We start from the raw sequence: 21380 nt of genomic DNA on the forward strand, positions 1-21380 counted from the left end.
CCAAAATAAATTGAAAGACAGATGTATACCAGGTCTGGGTTTATTACTAAGAAACAGCAGATATTGAAAGATTTCAATGCAATGTTCCCTGCAGCCACAACTCAGCATTCCAGAGAAAAATTGTGAAAGAATCTATACAATCAAAACCTGGAGAGAAGGTAGACCTGGTCTGGCCTTTATCGTCATGGTAACAGTATTATACATATGTACCTGAAAACTGAGATTAAAACTACAAGCTTAAAATCTACATCCTTGATTCATATTCTTTCTATAAGTATGTATATAATATACAGTTCTCTACATCATCAACAAACAAAATAATTATCCAGATCAGTATAAGTAGCACAAGTAATGATGACCTTTTTTACAATATACATTCAGTCTTTGATACAATATGAATGGACTTGATACAACAAAATAATATTGTTAAAACAGCTCAACTTTGAATCAAACGGTGAATCACTTAATTAGCATATGTACGTAATTACAGTGCCTTAGGAAAGTATTCAGACCCCTTGACTTTTTCCACGTTGTTACAGCCTTATTCTAAAATGTATTAAATAGTCCCCCCCCCCCTCAATCTACACACAATACTCCATAATGACAAAGCAAAGACTGATTAGACATTTTTGCTAATTTATTAAAAATAAAAAATAAAAATCCATAAGTATTCAGACCCTTTACTCAGTACTTTGTTGAAGCACCTTTGGCAGTGATTACATCGAGTCTTCTTGGGTATGACACTACAAGCTTGTATTTTGGGAGTTTCTCCCATTCTTACATTTACATTTAAGTCATTTAGCAGACGCTCTTATCCAGAGCGACTTACAAATTGGTAAGTTCATACATATTCATCCTGGTCCCCCCGTGGGAATTGAACCCTGGTCCCCCCATGGGAATTGAACCCACAACCCTGGCGTTGCAAGCGCCATGCTCTACCAACTGAGCCACACGGGACCACTTCTTCTCTGCAGATCCTCTCAAGTTCTGTCAGGTTGGATGGGGAGCATTGCTGCACAGCTATTTTCAGGTCTCCCCAGAGATGTTTGATGGGGTTCAAATCCGGGTTCTGGCTGGGTCATTCAAGGACGTTGAGACCTGTCCCGAAGCCACTCCTGCATTGTCTTGGCCGTGTGCTTAGGGCCATTGTCCTGTTGGAAGGTGAACCTTCACCCCCAGTGTGAGGTCCTGAGCACTCTGGAGCAGGTTTTCATCAAGGAGCTCTCTGTACTTTGCTCTGGTCATCTTACATCGATCCTGACTAGTCTCCCAGTCCCTGCCACTGAGGAGTGGCTTCCGTCTGGCCACTCTACCATAAAGGCCTGATTGGTGGAGTGCTGCAAAGATGGTTATCATTCTGGAAGGTTCTCCCATCTCCACAGAGGAAATCTTTAGCGCTGTCAGAGTGACCAGCAGGTTCTTGGTCACCTCCCTGACCATGGCCCTTCTCTCCTGCTCAATTTGGACGGACGGCCAGCTCTAGGAAGAGTCTTGGTGGTTCCAAACTTCTTCCATTTAAGAATGGAGTTCACGGTGTTCTTGGGGACCGCCAATGCTGCAGAAATGTGTTGGTACCCTGCCTCAGAACTGTGCCTCGACACAATCCTGTCTTGAAGCTCTACGGACAATTCCTTCGACCTCATGGCATGGTTTTTGCTCTGACATGCACTGTCAACTCTGGGACCTTATATAGACAGGTGTGTGCCTTTCCAAATCATGTCCAATCAATTGAATTTACCACAGGTGGACTCCAATGAAGTTGTAGAAACAGCTCAAGGATGATGAATGGAAACAGGATGCACCTGAGCTCAATTTCGAGTCTCATAGCAAAGGGTCTGAATAGTTATGTAAAATAGGTACTGTTTTTTGATCTGAATAAATTAGCACAAAAAAAAAGGTTGATTTGTCATTGTGTGTAGATTGCTGATGATTTTTTATTTTAGTGTTAAAGTAGATAAACAAAAACGAGACCGTCCCGCATAAGGGTGGGGAAGTACTGAGGCAAACAAGATGGCCGACCCCTAACATGGCCGCTGGGAAACACTGTCATGTTCATTAGTCACCAAACAGAAGAACACGACTGAAACAGGGTTGGACTACCCGAACCTGTCCAATAAGAAATGCTTGTTTTTAATATTCCATTGCAAAACATTTTGCTATGGTCTGCACTGTGCACTCTGATCCACTCCAAAGACCCCCTCTCTCTTTGATATTTGCAGATTGGAGTTAATCAGATAGGTGGACACGTCATGGTGAAAGGTCCCCTAGGCCTGACAAAGGCTAGGTGGAGCCAGCACCTTTTCTTAGATCAACCAACATTAATTCACTAACTAGGGCCTACAAGAAAAGGGTAGAAGGCTATGGGCCAGGGGAAGGCATTAGTGGAAGGCCCAAGGGGTTGATTCTGGACCCGGCCGTTCTCTAGGTTTCCAGTCTCTACAGTGGGTAACAGACGTGTTCGCTGCAACATGGGAAATTGAGTTTCCTGAAGGAGTCTGTAAGACTAAATACTGACGGACAAGCGCTAAGAGAGTTACACACATGGTCAGTCGCACGGCCAGCCAAACAGCAGACACACACTCCCACACCTGGACACAGAAGTGATGTGGAATGTTAATGGAAGTCAACCTACTGGGCTATCAAGGATGAGAAAATCAACAAGGTGCTTTAGATATGACACAAACACACACACTACGGCAACTTCATGAATCTTGTTGGCCACACAAAAGGAATGCATGAAAGCAGATTGGGTCAGGGTAATCTGCCTCTCTCATCACAGCTCAGACCTAAAGCTAAACGTCTGACTGCGCAAAGGAATGGGCATCGAATCAGCTCTCTTAAAGGGATAGTTCACCGAAAACGTTAAAATACAAAAATGTTCAAATAGATATTTATTAAATGTTGGGCGATCTATCACTTTAACTAAAGAAAAAAATACAGGCCTTCATTAGGCATCAATAAGCACTGCATTGAATGGTATAAACAACAAAAACAAGCAATATTTGGCTCTACATACAAATATGTATGCATCTGAAATGTAGGAGTGTATAAAAGAAAAGAAAATGGACGTATAATTGAACTACTAAAGCAAATCACCACACTTTTGTGCAAATCAACTGTTTTTTTGTTTTTTTTAACCACCCTCTGTCTAATGCTTGGATGGACGGATTTTTGACAATCCACGCACACACGTACACCCACAGGAGGTTAAGGTGAGTCGCTTTGGCACACTGATAATAAATGAAGGAACAGGCAATGTAACGTTTAGGAAAGGAGGCTGAATTTACAACAGGGAGGAGAGGCACACACAGGTATGCATACACACGCACAATTGCCATGGCTGATTCAATGCGAAACATATAATGAATGAGAAGTACGAATGAGGATAGTGCAACAGCGCCACACACGCTCACACTAGCCAGGTTCAATCACTGCATTTCAGAGATAAGTGATTCACTGATAAACACATTAAGTCTACTCCTAAAAACAGCCTCATGTGACTGTCGGTTGGTCGTCTGAGTAACACACGTAGTTCTGAGGGAGAAAACTGCATTACCCATGAGCCTCCTCTTCTGTGGAACTCTCCTGGGATTTACTGCCACCTGTAGAACCCAGCCAATGAGAGAGAGGAGGAGGGTGTGAGTGGGGAGATGACATCACACAATGACATCACAATGCCACACGTTATGACTTCCACAATGGCACCGGTGAAACAAATCACAATCCAGCCCACTATGAAGTCACAATGCATTTAGTCTTTACCACCTGTGGGTGTACTGTATACACAGCAGATGAAGGAGAAGAGTGGGAAAATAGCGACATACATACCCAGTAGAGAGGGATGAGATAGGGCAGGCAGAAAAGGACAGGCAGAAAAGGACAGAAATATGGGACAAGAGAGAGTATGAGGAAACAAATGGGCTTTCCAAGCGCCCTCATTCACCCGGACCTGATTGTTTTTGTTTTATTTTATTTCACCTTTATTTAACCAGGTAGGCCAGTTGAGAACAAGTTCTCATTTACAACTGCGACCTGGCCAAGATAAAGCAAAGCAGCGCGACAAAAAAACAACAGAGTTACACATAAACAAACGTACAGTCAACAACACAATAGAAAACTCTATATACAGTGTGTGCAAATGGAGTAAGGAGGTAAGGCAATAAATAGGTCATAGTAGTGAAGTAATTACAATTTAGCAAATTAACACTGGAGTGATAGATGTGCAGATGATGATGCGCAAGTAGAAATACTGGTGTACAAAAGAGCAAAAAAAAGTAAATAAAAACAATATGGGGATGAGGTAGGTAGTTGGATGGGCTATTTACAGATAGGCTGTGTACAGCTGCAGCGATCTGTGAGCTGCTCAGATAGCTGATGCTTAAAGTTAGTGAGGGAGATAAGTCTCCAACTTCAGCAATGTTTGAAATTCGTTCCAGTCATTGGCAGCAGAGAACTGGAAGGAAAGGCGGCCAAAGGAGGAATTGGCTTTGGGGGATGACCAGTGAGATATACCTGCTGGAGCGCGTGCTACGGGTCGGTGTTGCTATGGTGACCAGTGAGCTGAGATATGGTGGAGCTTTACCGAGCAAAGACTTATAGATGACCTGGAGCCAGTGGGTTTGGCGATGAATATGTAGCGCGGGCCAGCCGACGAGAGCGTACAGGTCGCAGTGGTAGGTGGTATATGGGGCTTTGGTGACAAAACGTATGGCACTGTGATAGACTGCATCCAGTTTGCTGAGTAGAGTGTTGGAGGCTATTTTGTAAATGACATCCCCGAAGTCGAGAATCGGGTGGGAAAGTCAGTTTTACGAGGGTATGTTTGGCAGCGTGAGTGAAGGAGGCTGTGTTGTGAAATAGGAAGCCAATTCTAGATTTCATTTTGGATTGGAGATGCTTAATATGAGTCTGGAAGGAGAGTTTACAGTCTAGCCAGACACCTAGGTATTTGTAGTTGTCCACATACTCTAAGTCAGAACCGTCCAGAGTAGTGATGCTAGTCGGGCGGGCGGGTGGGGGCAGTGCATTTAGTTTTACTAGCATTTAAGAGCAGTTGGAGGCCACGGAAGGAGTGTTGTATGGCATTGAAGCTCGTTTGGAGGTTTGTTAACAGTGTCCAAAGAAGGGCCAGATGTATACAGAATGGTGTCGTCTGCATAGAGGTGGATCAAGGAATCACCCGCAGCAAAAGCGACATCATTGATATATACAGAGAAAAGAGCAGGCCTGAGAATTGAACCCTGTGGCACCCCCATAAAGACTGCCAGAGGTCCGGACAACAGGCCCTCCGATTTGACACACTGAACTCCATCTGAGAAGTAGTTGGTGAACCAGGCGATGCAGTCAGTTTGAGAAACCAAGGCTTGTAATCTCATGATTATATCTCACTATCTGTGTGATACAAATAAAAGGGCACTAAGTATTGAGAGGAAAAAGTCTAATTCTAAAGAACCACTTCCATCTGAGAAGGTTCCACTCAGCAAGCGTTATTCTAGTGTCTGAGAAAGATCTGCCAAAGAGACAAACCTTCCTTAAGGCCGTATTCAGACTTGAAAATCGGGCACGCTTAACTTTCCCATAAACCATTAATTGATGTCAATGGGAGACTTCTGTGAACATTCAAGTGTAGTGTGTGGATCTCAAGTCTGAATAAAGCCCGTAATGACTCAGGTGGTTTGTGACTGACTGCAAAGAAAATGACTAGACTGTTTTATTCTCTCTCTCAATGCCTTGGTAACTTTTCAGTATGTATGTATGTATGTATGTATGTATGTATGTATGTATGTATGTATGTATGTATGTATGTATGCATGTATGTATGAGCACTATTGATATCATGCTACTGAGAAGACCATAGCTGTGTTCGAATACCTATACTAACATTCTGTATACTACATCCTTAAAGAAGGGCCAGATGTATACAGATATACTATAGATTATTAGTTAATTTTAGTGTACTGTAAATGAACGGTATCATTTCAGTTGAGCATACCCAGCGCTTCGCCTGTCTACCGAAAGTTGATGCTGTTGCTATGCAACCTCTGCTAGCTTGTTAGCATAACAAATGAATAGCTAGACATTTTATGATTCCGGGTGTGTTTGTAAATTCAATCTGGAGTGCCAGAGAGCACTCAGTTCGTAAATTCAGAGCATTGTCAGATTGTCAGTTCGAAATTCAGAGCGTTTCGCTCTCGGAGAGTTCAGAGTACGCTCTGGCCGAGGAGTAGGGTTGATCCGAGCGTTCTGACCTTACAACGGCAGTCAAGCACCCAAGCTAACTGGCAAATGTTGGCTAGCTACTTCCAGACACAAATGAGAGAACACCTCACTCTGCCCATTTTACTCGCCCTAGCAGAGCTGGTTAGGCTGTTTTCATGTTATCCAGATCATTGGTGACTAACTGCGCTGCTGGCAACAATTTAATTACTCTTTTTTTTGGCAACATTTACTGACACCGCCCAAATTCAACAGGTGTTGGAGCGTTCGTAAATTCACCAATTATTTTGCACTCTGGCACACTCTGAAATCTGAGTCGATAGCCTGAATTAACAATGTCCATTGAGAACACACTTAGCTAAGAATGACATGAATAATCAAGTCAATAAACATTGGGCAGTTAGTTAGCATATAGTTATACTGCCTGGCAAGTTTGATGTATTAGCCAACTAACGTTAGGTAACTAGCTAACATACCGGTACATACTGCTGTAATTCTACGCGGTTTGTCAGGATAGCAAATTGTCAGCCAACATAACGTGTAACGTAACTTATTTGAAAAGTAATTTGTTTATTACATTATAACATTCGTCATAAATAAAGCAATGAATTTGTAACCACTCTCCGCCATTTTCTTCAAATCTGAAAACGTGAAGCCACGCCCATTTTCTGAAGAATTGCATTATGGGCCCTAAAAGCACAGAAATAGTGTCTACTGCTTGTATCCTTCGTATTTTGGCAAATTTAGTACGACATCCAGGAACTTTTGGCATGCTAACTATATCCATACTATGACCTACAAGCATACCACATACTCAATTTCCGTCTCAAATAGTATGGTTAGTATGAGTATTCGAACACAGCTCATGACTCTTACCTCATGCACACAGAAAACACTAACAGTAGTTGTCAATGTTGTCAAAGAAAGAAAAGTTTACAGGGAACTCTGGAGTGGCCAGAGGAAAGGACAGGGGAGTGGCCAGAGGACAGGGGAGTGGCCAGAGGACAGGACAGGGGAGTGGCCAGAGGACAGGACAGGGGAGTGGCCAGAGGACAGGACAGGGGAGTGGCCAGAGGACAGGACAGGGGAGTGGCCAGAGGACATGGGAGAAAAGGAAGAGAAGAAAGAAAGAAGTCTTAGTTCACCCAAAGAGAGTACACAGTAAAGGTTATACATGAGATACGTAACAACAAATATTATCATACTTCAATTATGTCATCGTTCTAGCCCATGGTGTTAGTATATGGGGGTCTGGGAAGGTGTGTGTGTGTGGTGTACAGTATGTGCCTATGTACAGTTGAAGTCGGAAGTTTACATACACTTAGGTTAGAGTCATTAAAACTCGTTTTTCAACCACTCCACAAATTTCTTGTTAACAAACTATAGTTTTGGCAACTCAGTTAGGACATCTACTTTGTGCATGACACAAGTCATTTTTCCAACAATTGTTTACAGATAGATTATTTCACTTATAATTCACTGTGTCACTTCCAGTCGGTCAGAAGTTTACAACAACTAAGTTGACTGTGCCTTTAAACAGCTTGGAAAATTCCAGAAAATTATGTCATGGCTTTAGAAGCTTCTAAATGGATATCATTTGAGTCAGTTGGAGGTATACCTGTGGATGTATTTCAGTGCCTCTTTGCTTGACATCATGAGAAAATCAAAAGAAATCAGACAAGACCTCAGAAAAATTATTGTAGACCTCCACAAATCTGGCTCATCCTTGGAAGCAAATTCCAAATGCCTGAAGGTACCACGTTCATCGGTACAAACATTAGTACGCAAGTATAAACACCATGGGACCACGCAGCCGTCATACCGCTCTGGAAGGAGACGCGTTCTGTCTCCTAGAGATGAACGTACTTTTGTGCGAAAAGTGCAAATCAATCCCAGAACAACAGCAAAGGACTTTGTGAAGATGCTGGAGGAAACAGTTACAAAAGTATCTATATCCACAGTAAAACGAGTCGTATATCGACATAACCTGAAAGGCCGCTCAGCAAGGAAGAAGCCACTGCTCCAAAACCGCCATAAAAAAGCCAGACTATGGTTTGCAACTGCATATGGGGACAAAGATTGTACTTTTTGGAGAAATGTCCTCTGGTCTGATGAAACAAAAATAGAACTGTTTGGCCATAATGACCATCGTTATGTTTGGAGGAAAAAGGGGGATGCATGCAAGCCGAAGAACACCATCCCAACCGTGAAGCACAGGGGTGGCAGCATCATGTTTTGGGGGTGCTTTGCTGCAGGAGGGACTGGTGCACTTCACAAAATAGATGGCAAGAAAATTTTGTGGATATATTGAAGCAACATCTCAAGACATCAGTCAGGAAGTTAAAGCTTGGCCGCAAAATGGGTCTTCCAAATGGACAATGACCCCAAGCATACTTCCAAAGTTGTGGCAAAATGGCTCAAGGACAACAAAGTCAAGGTATTGGAGTGGCCATTAAAAAGGCCTGACCTCAATCCTATAGAAATGTGTGGGCAGAACTGAAAAAGTGTGTGCGAGCAAGGAGGCCTACAAACCTGACTCAGTTACACCAGCTCTGTCAGGATTAATGGGCCAAAATTCCCCCAACTTATTGTGGGAAGCTTGTGGAAGGCTACCCAAAACGTTTGACCCAAATGAAACAATTTAAAAGGCAATGCTACCAAATACTAATTGAGTGTATGTAAACTTCTGACCCACTGGGAATGTGATGAAAGAAATAAAAAGCTGAAATAAATTATTCTCTCTACTATTATTCTGACATTTCACATTCTTAAAATAAAAAGTGGTGATCATAACTGACCTAAAACAGGGAATTTGTACTAGGATTAAATGTCAGGAATTGTGAAAAACTGAGTTTAAATGTATTTGGCTAAGGTGTATGTAAACTTCCGACTTCAATTGTATGTGTATGTGACCTACCTTGCGTGGTGATGTTCCTCTCGTTGAGCAGCTTGGTCTGACTGTTGGGAAGGATCTTGATTTCAGAAGGGTCTGGGCTCTGGCCAACACGTGACGCCATCAGAGCATTCAGGTACTGCATGCGAGTCACCTGGCAGAGGGAGGGCACTGTGAGTCTGACACACACACATACACACACACACACACACACACACACGACACTCACACACAGATTCTAACACAGACACACCCTCACCCGTATGAGCTGCAGGTCAGTGAGGGCACGGACGGTGTAGTCAGGACAGTAGCTGGACGAGCTGGTGGCATCTCCCAACTCAAACGGATCCCTGGGAGAATGACGCTGGGTCGACACTGGAGACTGGTGCACTGGACACACATACAAGTGCATAAAACAAACGTGCACGCGCGCACGCACACTAACGACGGTGTTGCACTGAAGTTCACAGGAATCTCAAGGGACACAACACCCGTGTCAGCTCATGTTCTGCTTCCCTGTCAAACTGTGCCACCACATTGAAATACAGCATCAAATGATGACACTAACTTTGCATTATGTAATCAAATAACAAAAACAACAGAATACAACATGAAAATGACACTGGTAGCCTGGAACTCAAGATAAAAGCACTAGCTAGCGAATGTTGTGGTGTGATACATCAGAGGGCTGTGTTCATTAGGCATGAAACGGAAAAAAAACCCACTCATTATTGTTTTCCATTGTGAAACGTTTATGATTTTTTTATTCCGTCGAGACCCCTAATGAAATATGTGACGTTAAAGAATGTGGATTGTCGTTCAAGTGCTGTCTGTAAATCCAAATGTTGTAACCCCCGAGCTAGACTTGCCATCATCTTGCTGCTTCTACTGTCTGGAAATGTGCAGTCTAACCCAGGTCCTGACATTTGTACCCCTGCCGAATTAAGCAGTCAGAGTGGCCTGAAGTCTCCGCGTATGAATGTAAGAGGTATTCTGCCGAAGCTTGATTTTGTGAATATATGGAATAAAACTGCCGTCCCTGACGTATTTATGCTTTCTGAAAATATATATTTACAGACATAAATATTGGCATAAATGTTTTTCATGCAGATGGTAAATCTAAGGGTGGTGGTGTTTCTGTGTACGTAAAAGACAAGTTCTCAGCGGTCGTTCTGACTTCTGTTATTAAAACTAAGCAATTTGAATATTTGTCCATGGACCTAAACCTCGACTCATCTTTAAATACTGTTGTATCTTGTTGTTATAGACCTCCATCTGCTACTGCTGGCTCTCTGGATAGTATTTTTGAATTGTTATCACAGCATGTCAACTCTGAGTTTGTCTTGATGGGTGATCCGAACCAGGATTGGTTAACCAGCCATGTCTAAGCATTTTTGGGTCTCCTTGATAAGATCTGTTTTTTTTTCAATAAAAAGTTAAGCTGTCGGCAACACACACTACGGAATGTGTGGTCGACCAGCTTCATTATTGCAATAATTAAATACGATGTTAAATAAAGATGACTGTTTGAAGAAATGACAAAATCTCTCTCAGTATACATTCATTTTCACTACATTTCTGGCAACGAGGAGAAGATCTGCAACTTCACCTGTTGACTGCTTCTGAAGATCTGTGTAAACTGTGCACAGGGGTTGCGATATTGGGATCTCAGGGAAACCGCACTTATGATAGAGCAGCTGGACCCGCCTAAGAGCAGCTGGACCCGCCTAAGATCTGAGAGGAAGTGGACGCGGGTGGACGCCAGATACCGAAAAATAGTACTGAGAGAGGTAGGCTTAGACAATCTATCAATAAGTGATGAAAATATAAAATATGAAAAATATCAAAATAAGAAGCCCCTGTTGAGGGTATGCTCAGAGCGAGGTCTTCCTTAAGAGGGTCACAGCTGAGGTAACTAGCAGGACTGAGTTGAGCTGATAAGAGTGTCCTTAAGTGAATTATCCTTGGACATGATTGTTAAATTAGCCAGTTGCAGGGAAACCAAAAGTCCAGATCCATGGTACTGGGTTGATCACTGTAGGACTGGTGAGGGTAATGTGTAGAGCGAGGAACTAGAGCGCGAGTGGACTTGCGAGAGAACTCGCCTTGGTGAAGCTCATTGAACGAGGGACTAGAGCGCAGGTGACGCCTTACGAGGTCATCTGGCTTGGTGAAGTTCAAATTATAACATGGAAGGTTTTGATAAATGAGGTAAACAGCTATGCCCTTACTATTGTTAGATGTTATTGTGAGTTTTTTGATATTCCTGGTACTTGGATTGGATTTTTGGGACCGTGTTACATTGTTAGTGGGTACTCTGTAGGTAGATTTGGATAGACATAAGAGAATCTATTCCACAGTAGGCAATACCCTAGTGTAGTTACAACACCCCGTTTTGGGACCACTAATTAGGCAATATTTTGATAATGGTATGGGTTTCCCTGTTCATATAGACAGGGTTTGAAATCTATAAACAGCGCTACCCGGTTTTTCCTCGTCTGTCTCATTCCCCTGTGTGTCCTGTGTTCGTGAGTGTGATATGAGAGTTGTGAGAGTGTGGAAATAAGTGTTCATTTGAAGTTTGGATAATGAGATATAGAAATGTGTATAATAAGCAGATTTATAATTTGGATAATAAGTTTCGATATGTAGCATTATCTTGGGGTTCCGTCCATCACTGCCCATCCTAGAATATCACGGGGTGGTATTGAGCACGGAATGCTATTTTAGAACAGTAGCGGCAAGTGTATAATTTATGGAAGTCTAGAGAACCGTTGATGATACGTGTGGAGCATTATTCCCATGACCGGCCGGGCAGCGTCCAGGAAACTAAAGTTCTTGGGTTCAGCTGGGATTATGGCGATGGAGTTGTTAAAAACGCACATGGAATGGTTAACGTGAGTACCTAAGATTTCCTATGTTATACATGGATTCTGTACCCTAACCAATGAAACCATACACGCTTATGGGATTTACTCCGTCCTGGTAATACATTTAAATAAAATACCCCATACAACTTGAACATATATATTTTTTCAGCAGTAAGAGTTAGGGGCATTTAACATGGAATGTAGACTTTTGATTTTAGACGTTTTAATTTGATGGAAAGACTAATAAAAAAAAAAAATGTTGATACAAATGAGGTTTTCATTACGATGCCAAGGTGATGTAATAAAGGAATTTCATTATGTCGCACGAGAAAAGCGAATCCGTTTTTATTAAACTCGTCAGATCCGTTTCCAAATCAATGAATGTCGATTCAACTCATTGCCTGCTAATTTATTTCCCTGTGCGCAATTGCGATAGAGCAGTGATCGTGATAAAACAAGGCTACAACAGCAATGGATCGAAGATGTGCCCATCGAAATGTGTCTTTTCCTTAAGAATTGGCTGATGTATTTTATGCATTTGGCGCATTACAGGTTAATCTTAAAAATCATAGACGTTTAATAAGTGTGAAGGAGAGGTTGGTATTACAAATATAGATTAGTATTGTTGGGATAGACCACAACGTAAACACTGCCTTCTAGTAAGGAGAGAATAATCGTGTTTAGGTTTATTTTATTTGATAAACCTTACGATGACTGACAGTGACAAAGGATTGATGTTAACTTAATGAGTGTTGACAGGATGTGAGTGGTATATGTTATTAGTGTTTTTTTTGGAGAGCACTAATAATGCCATATTTTTTGTAATTTGAAGAAGCTGAGGTTTCAGTACTAGGTTAAATTATTGAGCCGTGCGATTGAAAAATAGATTCGCTGCGGTTGAAAGCGAGCGGGCTGTAAGGGGAGCATTGGGACATTTGGAGCAGAAGTATGAGAAATGTTCTTTGACCGTTTCTGATTATTGTTGCTCGGTTTTATAGTTTGGGTAACAGCAGTGAATTGGAGCAGGAAGGTAATGTCATTTTAAACGATCATTTGTTTCCATTACGTGGAACAGTGTCAAGTATTTCAAGTGAATGTTTTAATATTGAGCTGCTGACAGCACCAACTGTAGGTCCTAGAGGTTTTACATTTTTACTAAATTAATTCAACAGGTTAAAATGATAAGATTACCGGAAAGGGGCTCTCTGATTGTTTAACATAGGTGTCTATTCCACTTAATGGAACACTATTATCTGATGTGTTTTGGGTAGGATTTTTTTCTTCCAGGACTGAAGGAAGTCCACTACAGTATGTATGTTACAGGAGCTCCCACATTAAAGTCCTGGCAAATTGTTTGTTTTTACCTTACATTATGAATGTGTGTTAGTGTTTTTAATGCTTTGTCTGATTTATTGTGAGTGGCCTATTTAATTTGGTTTTAGTGGCTTTTTCACAGGTTAGAGGGGCACACAAATTACATTTTTGAAGTTTTTATTTTCTGAGTTAATTGAACACGTGAATTCGTTGATAAGAAATGTACTGCATAAACTTACTGTAATCTGGGATATGAAATGTGATATTGTGATATTGTTGTATGGAGGTATTAAACATTTTGTATTGTAGATATGTAGTAGTGTAATAATGTTATATGATGTACTGTTTTATATGTAATGTAAGTGCTTTAATATGTTTGGATCCCATGAAGAGTAGCTACTGCCTTGGCAGCAGCTAATGGGGATCCCTAATAAATACAAAATCAAAATGATATGCAATACCTACAATCTCAATCAGATTGTCAACACTAACTAGGTTGAATATAAAGTATCCTCTGAAATCCTCTTTCATTGATTTCATCTTAACCAATACTCCTCATCGTTTTCATGCTTCTGGTATTTTTGCAAATTACATTAGTGATCACTGTGCTATTTATTGCCTGTGTAAAAGATGGTACAATTCCTAAGCGATCTCCACGTGTCGTTACGATAAGAAACTGGAAGCAGTTTGATATTCAAGTTTTTATTTTTTACATGATGTATTTAGCATTGAATGGAATAGAATAGAATTAATCCCCGATGTCGAATTAGCCTTTTCTTACTTCCACAACGCATTCCAGGATGTATGCAATAGGGGTGCCCATTTAAAAATAAAATCAGAATTAAGGGCAGAGAGAAGCCTTGGTTTACTGATGAACTTAAATCATAAGGGAACGAAATGCTATGTGGGCTAAAGCAAGAGGGTCTGGTTCGGCGGATCATTGGATGGCTTTTAAACGTCTTTGAAATCTGGGTGTGGCTATGACCCGAAAACTGAAAGCAGACCACTACCTTAAAGCTACATCGGATAATTTAAATAATCCCTCAATTTTTTGCAAGTAGTGAAAGGTTTGGAGTGCATAAAAGATACACAGCTTCCCAAACAATTGTTGGTAGACACAGATTGTAACTGAGAGAACCTCTATTCTGAAAGCCTTAAAATCAAAATTTTCTAGATGCAGGCAGTTCATTTGAAAAGGATACAGGTCTAAATGAGCCCCCTTTGAATTTACCCGACACCCCTTCGCCAGGTTTTCCTTCTCATCCATCTCTGTTTCAGAAGTACGTAAAGCCCTGAAAGAAATTAATAGAAAGATATCGCCTAGCCCTGATGAACTAGACCCCCGCCTCCTACACCTAGCCGCAGACATCATTGCTCCCCCTTTAACACGTATTTTTAACCTCACGCTTGATGTTAAGGAAATCCTGAAGTTACTGAAATCTGCTTTTGTACTGCCTCGCCTGTAAGGTGGAGATCCTTCGCTACTAGACAACTATCGACCCATATCGAACGTGTCTGTACTTTCTAAGGTACTGGAGTCCTTAGTTAGTAGGCAGCGGAAGCCTTACCTCCATGAAAACGACATCTTAAATAGAAAGCAATCAGATTTTAGGTCTGGCCACAGCACTGTTTCAGCAACATTGAAGGTTTTACATGACATCCACTGTGCTCTTGACAAGAAGTTACAGTGTGTGTCTGTCTTTATTGATTTGTGGAAGGCATTTGACACCGTGGACCATGCTGTGTTGGTGCAAAAGTTAAGATGTGGAATTACTGGTCATGCTCTAGATAGGTAGTTTATAAACCAATCACATCGTACACAATGTGTAATGGTGGATGGTTGTAAATCTGAGTTGTTCCACAAGGTTCTATTTTGGGCCCACTGTTGTTAATTTTATATGTCAACAACATTGGGGATCATATTGAAACAGCGGATGTTCATTTTTATGCCGACGATACTCTTCTTTATTCAAGTTGTAGCAGTTCATCTTTAGCTTTTGAAAATGACCAAAGAGCATTTAACGCCATACAACAGAATCTGTATGATTTGAAGCTGGTTATGATTTTGGGTAAAACAAAATGCATGGTATTTTCAAATGCCAGCCATGCTACTAATCATGTCATTGCTACATTGGATGGACATGCTATAGAGCAAGTTAAAGTGTACAAATATTTAAGTGTACAAGGATTGTTTTTTCTCTGGAGGCCAGGAAGGTTCATTACCAATCAAAAACGTCTAACACATCATTGTGATCTCTACAGCGCCTTTGGCTGGTCGTCATTGACCTTGCGTAGGCTTAAACACTGGTATACACTGATTCATAAGGCCATATTGGGTAAAATGCCATTTTATCTCTGTTCTTTTTTAGTCAGGTCAGTAAATAAATAACAATGACGGTCCCATTCTGATTTGCTTCTAACAGTACCAAAAATTAGAACAGGTCATGGTAGAAATAGTGTTAGTTACTTAGCACCGTGGTCCTGGAATTCTCTCCTGAACATTTTAAAATGTGATGATCTAGTCACGTTGGTGGAATTTAAACACGCTTGGTCAATTTAAATATCATAGAAGAGTGTAATTGTCTTCAGGCCAGCTGTTTCTTTACATAATATGTAATTGTTGTACTGTACGCGTGTCTATAGTTTTGTTCAATGTTGTGTTCGTGTATGCAAGTAGTTTTTTTTCTGAAACTTTGTTCCCCCTGCTGCTGTTGAACCAGGTCTCGCTTCAAAAATAGATTTTATCTCAATGAGAAAAACCTGTACGAATAAAGATTAAATAAAAATAATGAGCTCGACCCAGGTAATGGTAGTGAGGTATTTGTGTGTCCTGCAGTCCTGTGGCTTACCTGAGGTTGGCGCTCTGAGTGCAGACACACCGTAGTATGTGAATGCTCCGTTCTCAAACTTCAAGCCCTCTTTACCGATCTCCACCTCCACACGGCCCTACAGCGAGTCAGTTCAAGTAAAACACATGCATGTGCCAACACATAAAACACATCTGTAGTAACACACGCATACACAGACCTGTAGTAGCAGTATGAAGTAGTCTACGGGGTGGTTGCGTGTGTAAAGGTAGTGGTCTGGGCTCAGGCGGTTGGAGGGGTCAAAGTGGACTTCCTGGTTGACACTGGGGTGACGCAGCAGGTGGAACAACACCTTCTCTGACACACGGGCTGGACTGAAGTGTTCTACCTCTGTAAGGAGACACACAGATACAGGAGGACACACACACACACACACACACACACACACAGGAACAGCATCTTCTTAGGACCTTTCCAAGAAACACACATTGTCATTGCTTTGCACAAGCGTGTTGCCAAATACACAGGTCTGTGTTGCTTTCGTTATCCAATACATTTGTGTAGGGCTGGAGCAAAAGCCTGTACACCTCGCAACTATCCAGGAGCGGGTTTGGCGATCCCTGGCCTATGGTTTCATCACTGATCAAAAGTACACTCAATTGTAATTAGAAAAGACAAGCTATGTAACTAGCTAGTCTATTCTATTGTGTTCTACATTCTGTTCTGTTTTAAGTCCGAAACATTATGGGCTTAAGACGGCTCCATGTCAAGCAGCTGGAGGACGGAAATGTCAAAGCAGAGACCCACATCCAAAGTCTACATCCTACAACACACACAGACTAACAATGCCTGTTGAATATCCATTCCTGCATATTTTCCACTGTGAGTATTTAGCTTGTGCTTTCATTGACTTCTATTTCAGTGATATAATCATTACTAGTGGTATTAACAGGGGCGCAACTTTGGTTTTAGAAGTGGGAGGACATTATTTAATAATTTTTTTATCCGGTCGGATCAACACTCCAAACAGCCTACCCGACCGTTTGGAGGTGTCCGCATGGTCCAAAAGCACACCGTTGCCTTGTTTTGTATCACATTCCAATGATAAAACCGAGTAGGACTAAACTGATGGGGACTAAACCCGTCCCCAGTGAAAGTTGCGCCACTGGGCGTTAAGCTGTCACTGTCCTGGTAAACCACTGACTGAGTGGGAAGGTTAGGGTCATAACAGGCTGGATACATGAGAAGTGTGGGTGTCTCTGTGCGTTTCATTTACTCATTTTAAAGGAGTCTTTCTAACGCATGGACACACACGTACTCCCACCCTCACCTCTGGACAGGAAGCGGTGTGTGGCCAGCAGTAGCTGGGGTGAGGTGCGGATCTTGGGTTCGCCCTCGGGAAGTTTGAACAGAGAGAATTCTTCGTGGACGCTGCGAGGCTCCAGGGAAATCTCCAGAGGGGCCAGAGGACGCTTCACCTTCATGTCGACTACAGAGAGACAAGGTGGAGGGGTTAGGGGACAGGAGGAAGGGAGAGGGGTTAGAACAGGAGGACAGAGAGGGCAGGAGAGGAGGGATATAAATTGTAGGAAGACAGAAGAAAATTCTAGCAATCATACTAAATACAAAATGCTGTCCTCTTACCCAGTAACCCATACGCTCTCTGTATCTCATTCATTCCCATACACACACTCTTACATTCTCTTAATTCTCACACACAAAATCTATTTGTCTTACTGTATCCGTCAGACTCATCTAGGATCTCTGATTTGATGATCTCCTCGATGACGTCCTCCAAGGTGACCAATCCCAGAACTTCATAAAAGGGGTCTCCCTCCCCCTCGTTGTTCACCTTTTGAACGATGGCCAGGGCTGAGTTTCCTGGAGAGAGGGGTAAAAGGTCAGGAGAGCTGGGCCCATCAAAGGTGAATTCATAAGCGGATCACAACTTTGGCTGTCCACAAGGCAGGCCTACGTAGGTGACATTAAAGAAATGACTTGACTTTATTGGCCATCTTTGTAAAACTATCACCACACGTGCGAGTGCACGCAAGCATGCACAGTCTCACCTTTCTTGAACTCCTCCAGCATGGCGTCCAGTTTGGTGTCGTTGAAGACAAAGTGCAGAGGGTGGTTGTAGAACTTGGTGATAGTTGTCATGGGAGTACAGTCATCAGGGTCGACCAGAGCCAGGTCCTTCACGTACAGTATCTCCACGATGTTGGACCTGGGTAAATGACATTCGATACCTGTTAATGTGTGTATGCATGCGTGTGTGCGTCAGGGATGAATGACTGCTCCCCCCCCGCCCCCCATTGAAAACACGGAAGTTCAAGGCCGCCCGCGTTTAAGCAGTAAACGGGATTCCCCATTAGAGTGAATGGAAAAATGGCGATCTTCGTGGTCAATCTGTGGAAATACATATTTTTTACCAATGGCACCAATTATTGCCCATGATAGACCAGATGTAAGACCTTGAACCGATTATTTTTAAATTGCACACAGAAGGTATAAACTGTGCATATTATGTCTCCATGAGACTCCATCTTAACCGACTTCATTTGGCTTCAATGCGCTCTTGAGTCTTCACATAAGAATGAATGGTGTCACGTGATCGATAGCTTTGTCCATTCATAGAACCAGTCATTGGGGTGTGGCCCTTAAAGTGTGTGTCAGATCTCCCCACCTCTCCTCTTCGTAGATTGGGACACGCGTGTATCCACTCTGCATGATCTCTGACATGGTGGAGAAGTCCAGCACAGCGGTGGAAGACAGCATGAAACAGTCCTTGAGCGGAGTCAGGATGTCCTCCACTGTCTTACTGCGCAGTGCACCACGGCTAAACTCCTCCTTCACAAATTCACTGCAATGGAATCACAACAACGATGACAATGGATGGATTACATGTATATCATATATAGCGCCTTCAAAAGAACTTCACAAACGCTCAAAAACCCTAGGCAGAGGAAGGATAACTACAGTGCTAGAGAGCTAGGAGAGTAAAAGCTTTTGTTACAGCCCAGCACTCACCAACCTGATCAGGTTAATGCTAGGCTGGAACAAAAGCCTGCGCCCGTTGGCCACCCCATTCAGAGAGCAGTGTGTGCCACCCATGAACGCAACACACATACACGGTCATCTGTATGTGTGTGTGTGTGTGTCAGGTACCTGTAGGGGTCGTTGACATTGGTCCGTATCATCTCCATGGCCCTCTCCCTCACGCCGCAGGTGCTGATGTCACGTCTCAGCGCCAGATCCAGCACCAGGCCCAGTGGGCACGACAGTGGGCACGTCAGCACCATACACACCTGGTAGTTAGAGAAAGGAGGAGCCTGTTCAATTATATTGTATTAAGGGAAAGTATGATAAAGGGTCCTAGAAGACAGCCGTCCCACCGGAAGATAAAGGAAACGTAGGTTGTGTTCATTAGGGCAGTGGTTCTCACACCTCTCCTCAGGGATCCCCGGACCTTTCGCAATTTTGTTGTAGCCCTGAAGTAGCTCACCTCGGTCACCTAGTCAAGAGACGCGTTCCCCTGCTCAGACATTGCACGCATGAACCAACGGTTGAGTGTCACGTCACTGACTGTGCCGTCGGGCACTAGATCGCTATAACACATGATGTGGTTAGCTGATGCGTAAAATACCTATCCAGGAGTTGTGAGATCCGGCACGCGTCAGCCACGTCTGAGCGGAGGAACACGACCAAAGGCTCGGTTGAGTTGACAAGTTGAATCGGGCGTGCTAAGTCTGGAACTGATAAAACACATGTAACGGGTAGGGGTCCCCAAGGAAAGGTAGGAGAACCACTGCATTGGGGCATGCAACAGAAAAGGTCTTCAAATGGAAAACAAAAAGGTCGTCCCTCCCCGTCCGTTTCCTTCTGGTTGGTGCCTAATGAACACAACCCTGGCTTTTTAAAAACGTCTCCATACAGACCTGTGCCAGCCAGGTGAGGCCTGGGGCCAGCTGGAAGCCGTAGCCAGAACACACTATATGTGGAACCAGCTCTGACACCAGGAAGATGAGGAACCCGCTGGTGAAGACGGCGGGTGCTATGGAACCCAGGGCCCGGTAGAGCAGCACACCTAGAACCGAATGGCCCAGAGCGCACAGGAAAAGCAGGGAACACACCTAGAACCGAGAGTGGAGAGATGTGGAGTTAGATAGTGTGGAGCCAGAAAGATGTCATACAATCTGAATATTCTTGAGGGTAGTGCAGGGGTCTCCAGTCCTGGAGAGTTATTGGGTGGGTGTGCAGGCTTTTGTTCCAATCTAGACACGAGCTGATTGTCTGAAACAGGCTCGTTAGTGCTGGGATGGCACAAAAGCCTGCATGCATACCCAGAACCCTGGCTCTACAGGACTGGTGAAAGTTGGAGACCCCCCAAATCCTGGTGTTTAATTGTGTGTGTGTGTGTGTGTGTGTGTGTGTGTGTGTGTGTGTGTGTGTGTGTGTGTGTGTGTGTGTGTGTGTACACTAGGGACCCACCAGGAAGTTGCCCCTTCTCCGGATGGGCTCGAGGCGCTTGGCGGCCCGTTTGTCTTCCTCAGAGCCGCAGCTGTGCAGGACATAGAGCTCCAGAGGGTCCAGCCACAGCAGGCTGAGGTTCACGGTCCTCAACACCCCACACACCAGGATCAGCAGCACAATCAGCACCGCCACACCCCACGGAGGGATGTAGTCCGCTGGGAGACCATTTTCGTTGTTGATCCGCAGCCTGTCCGGTCCCACTGACACCCAACTCCCGCTCTTCAGCACACACAGGTGGTAGGTCGGGTTGGCATCATCCCCTGCAGCGAGAGACATAATGCTCTTGTCCCGCACCTTTACCTCTATCAGCCCGCTGTACTCCTCGTCTGCCGTGACCTCCCCGGTGACCTGGAAGGCGGAGGTGTCACGGCGGGTCTCCTGCCCACACGGGTCGGCTGCATCCCCCACCGCCCCGGCCTCCCCCAGTCTAGCCCCAGCGAACGCCACCCACGGCCAGGTACCATTCAGATCCGAGCCGAACAGCCGGAGCTTGAAACTGGCCCCTTGCGGCGCAGAGATTATCCTCTCCTTCATATACACCCGGCCTTCTGGGTCCTCCAGTCGCAACCCCAGAACGCGCGGGGCTTCCTGGCTGCAGGCGCCGTCCCCGATCCTCCCGCAGAGCAACAATATCATCAACAAGAACCGTAGGTCTGCCAAGCTGGCCACCATATTGGAATTGGGCAGCTTGGCTCTGCGCGAATCATGTGACTGCCTGCCTCTCGCAGCTGCCCGCCCGCGGAGGCT

The 21380-nt window shown here is 43.6% G+C and overlaps 1 protein-coding gene across 2 annotated transcripts; it reads right to left on the bottom strand.

Moving 5' to 3' along the window:
* Positions 1-24: 24 nt before the first annotated feature.
* Positions 25-21363, bottom strand: LOC139551728 (metal transporter CNNM3-like). 2 transcript variants are annotated; one of them, XM_071363025.1, is made up of 13 exons: positions 20592-21363; positions 20039-20233; positions 19269-19408; positions 18787-18963; positions 18170-18327; positions 17838-17981; positions 17431-17589; positions 16321-16490; positions 16143-16239; positions 9369-9499; positions 9134-9263; positions 7093-7161; positions 25-3602 (listed from the first exon to the last, which is right to left on the bottom strand). In XM_071363025.1, exons 1-12 carry the CDS (start codon positions 21303-21305, stop codon positions 7112-7114), a joined length of 2265 nt encoding a protein of 754 aa, XP_071219126.1. In that variant the 5' UTR covers positions 21306-21363; the 3' UTR covers positions 25-3602; positions 7093-7111. The 2 variants fall into 2 exon arrangements, with proteins under 2 accessions (XP_071219126.1, XP_071219125.1); XM_071363024.1 differs by lacking the exon at positions 7093-7161 and having other exon boundaries at positions 20592-21361.
* Positions 21364-21380: the final 17 nt, after the last annotated feature.

The sequence above is a fragment of the Salvelinus alpinus genome, chromosome 24, assembly GCF_045679555.1.
Source record: "Salvelinus alpinus chromosome 24, SLU_Salpinus.1, whole genome shotgun sequence".
NCBI lineage: Eukaryota > Metazoa > Chordata > Actinopteri > Salmoniformes > Salmonidae > Salvelinus > Salvelinus alpinus.

Coding starts and splice junctions, on each gene's coding strand:
- LOC139551728 (XM_071363025.1), bottom strand. CDS start 21,305: ATGGTGGCCAGCTTGGCAGACCTACGGTTCTTGTTGATGATATTGTTG. Junction 20,234..20,591: donor GGAGAAGGGGCAACTTCCTG/GTGGGTCCCTAG, acceptor TCTCGGTTCTAG/GTGTGTTCCCTGCTTTTCCT. Junction 7,162..9,133: donor GAGGAACATCACCACGCAAG/GTAGGTCACATA, acceptor TGGCCACTCCAG/AGTTCCCTGTAAACTTTTCT.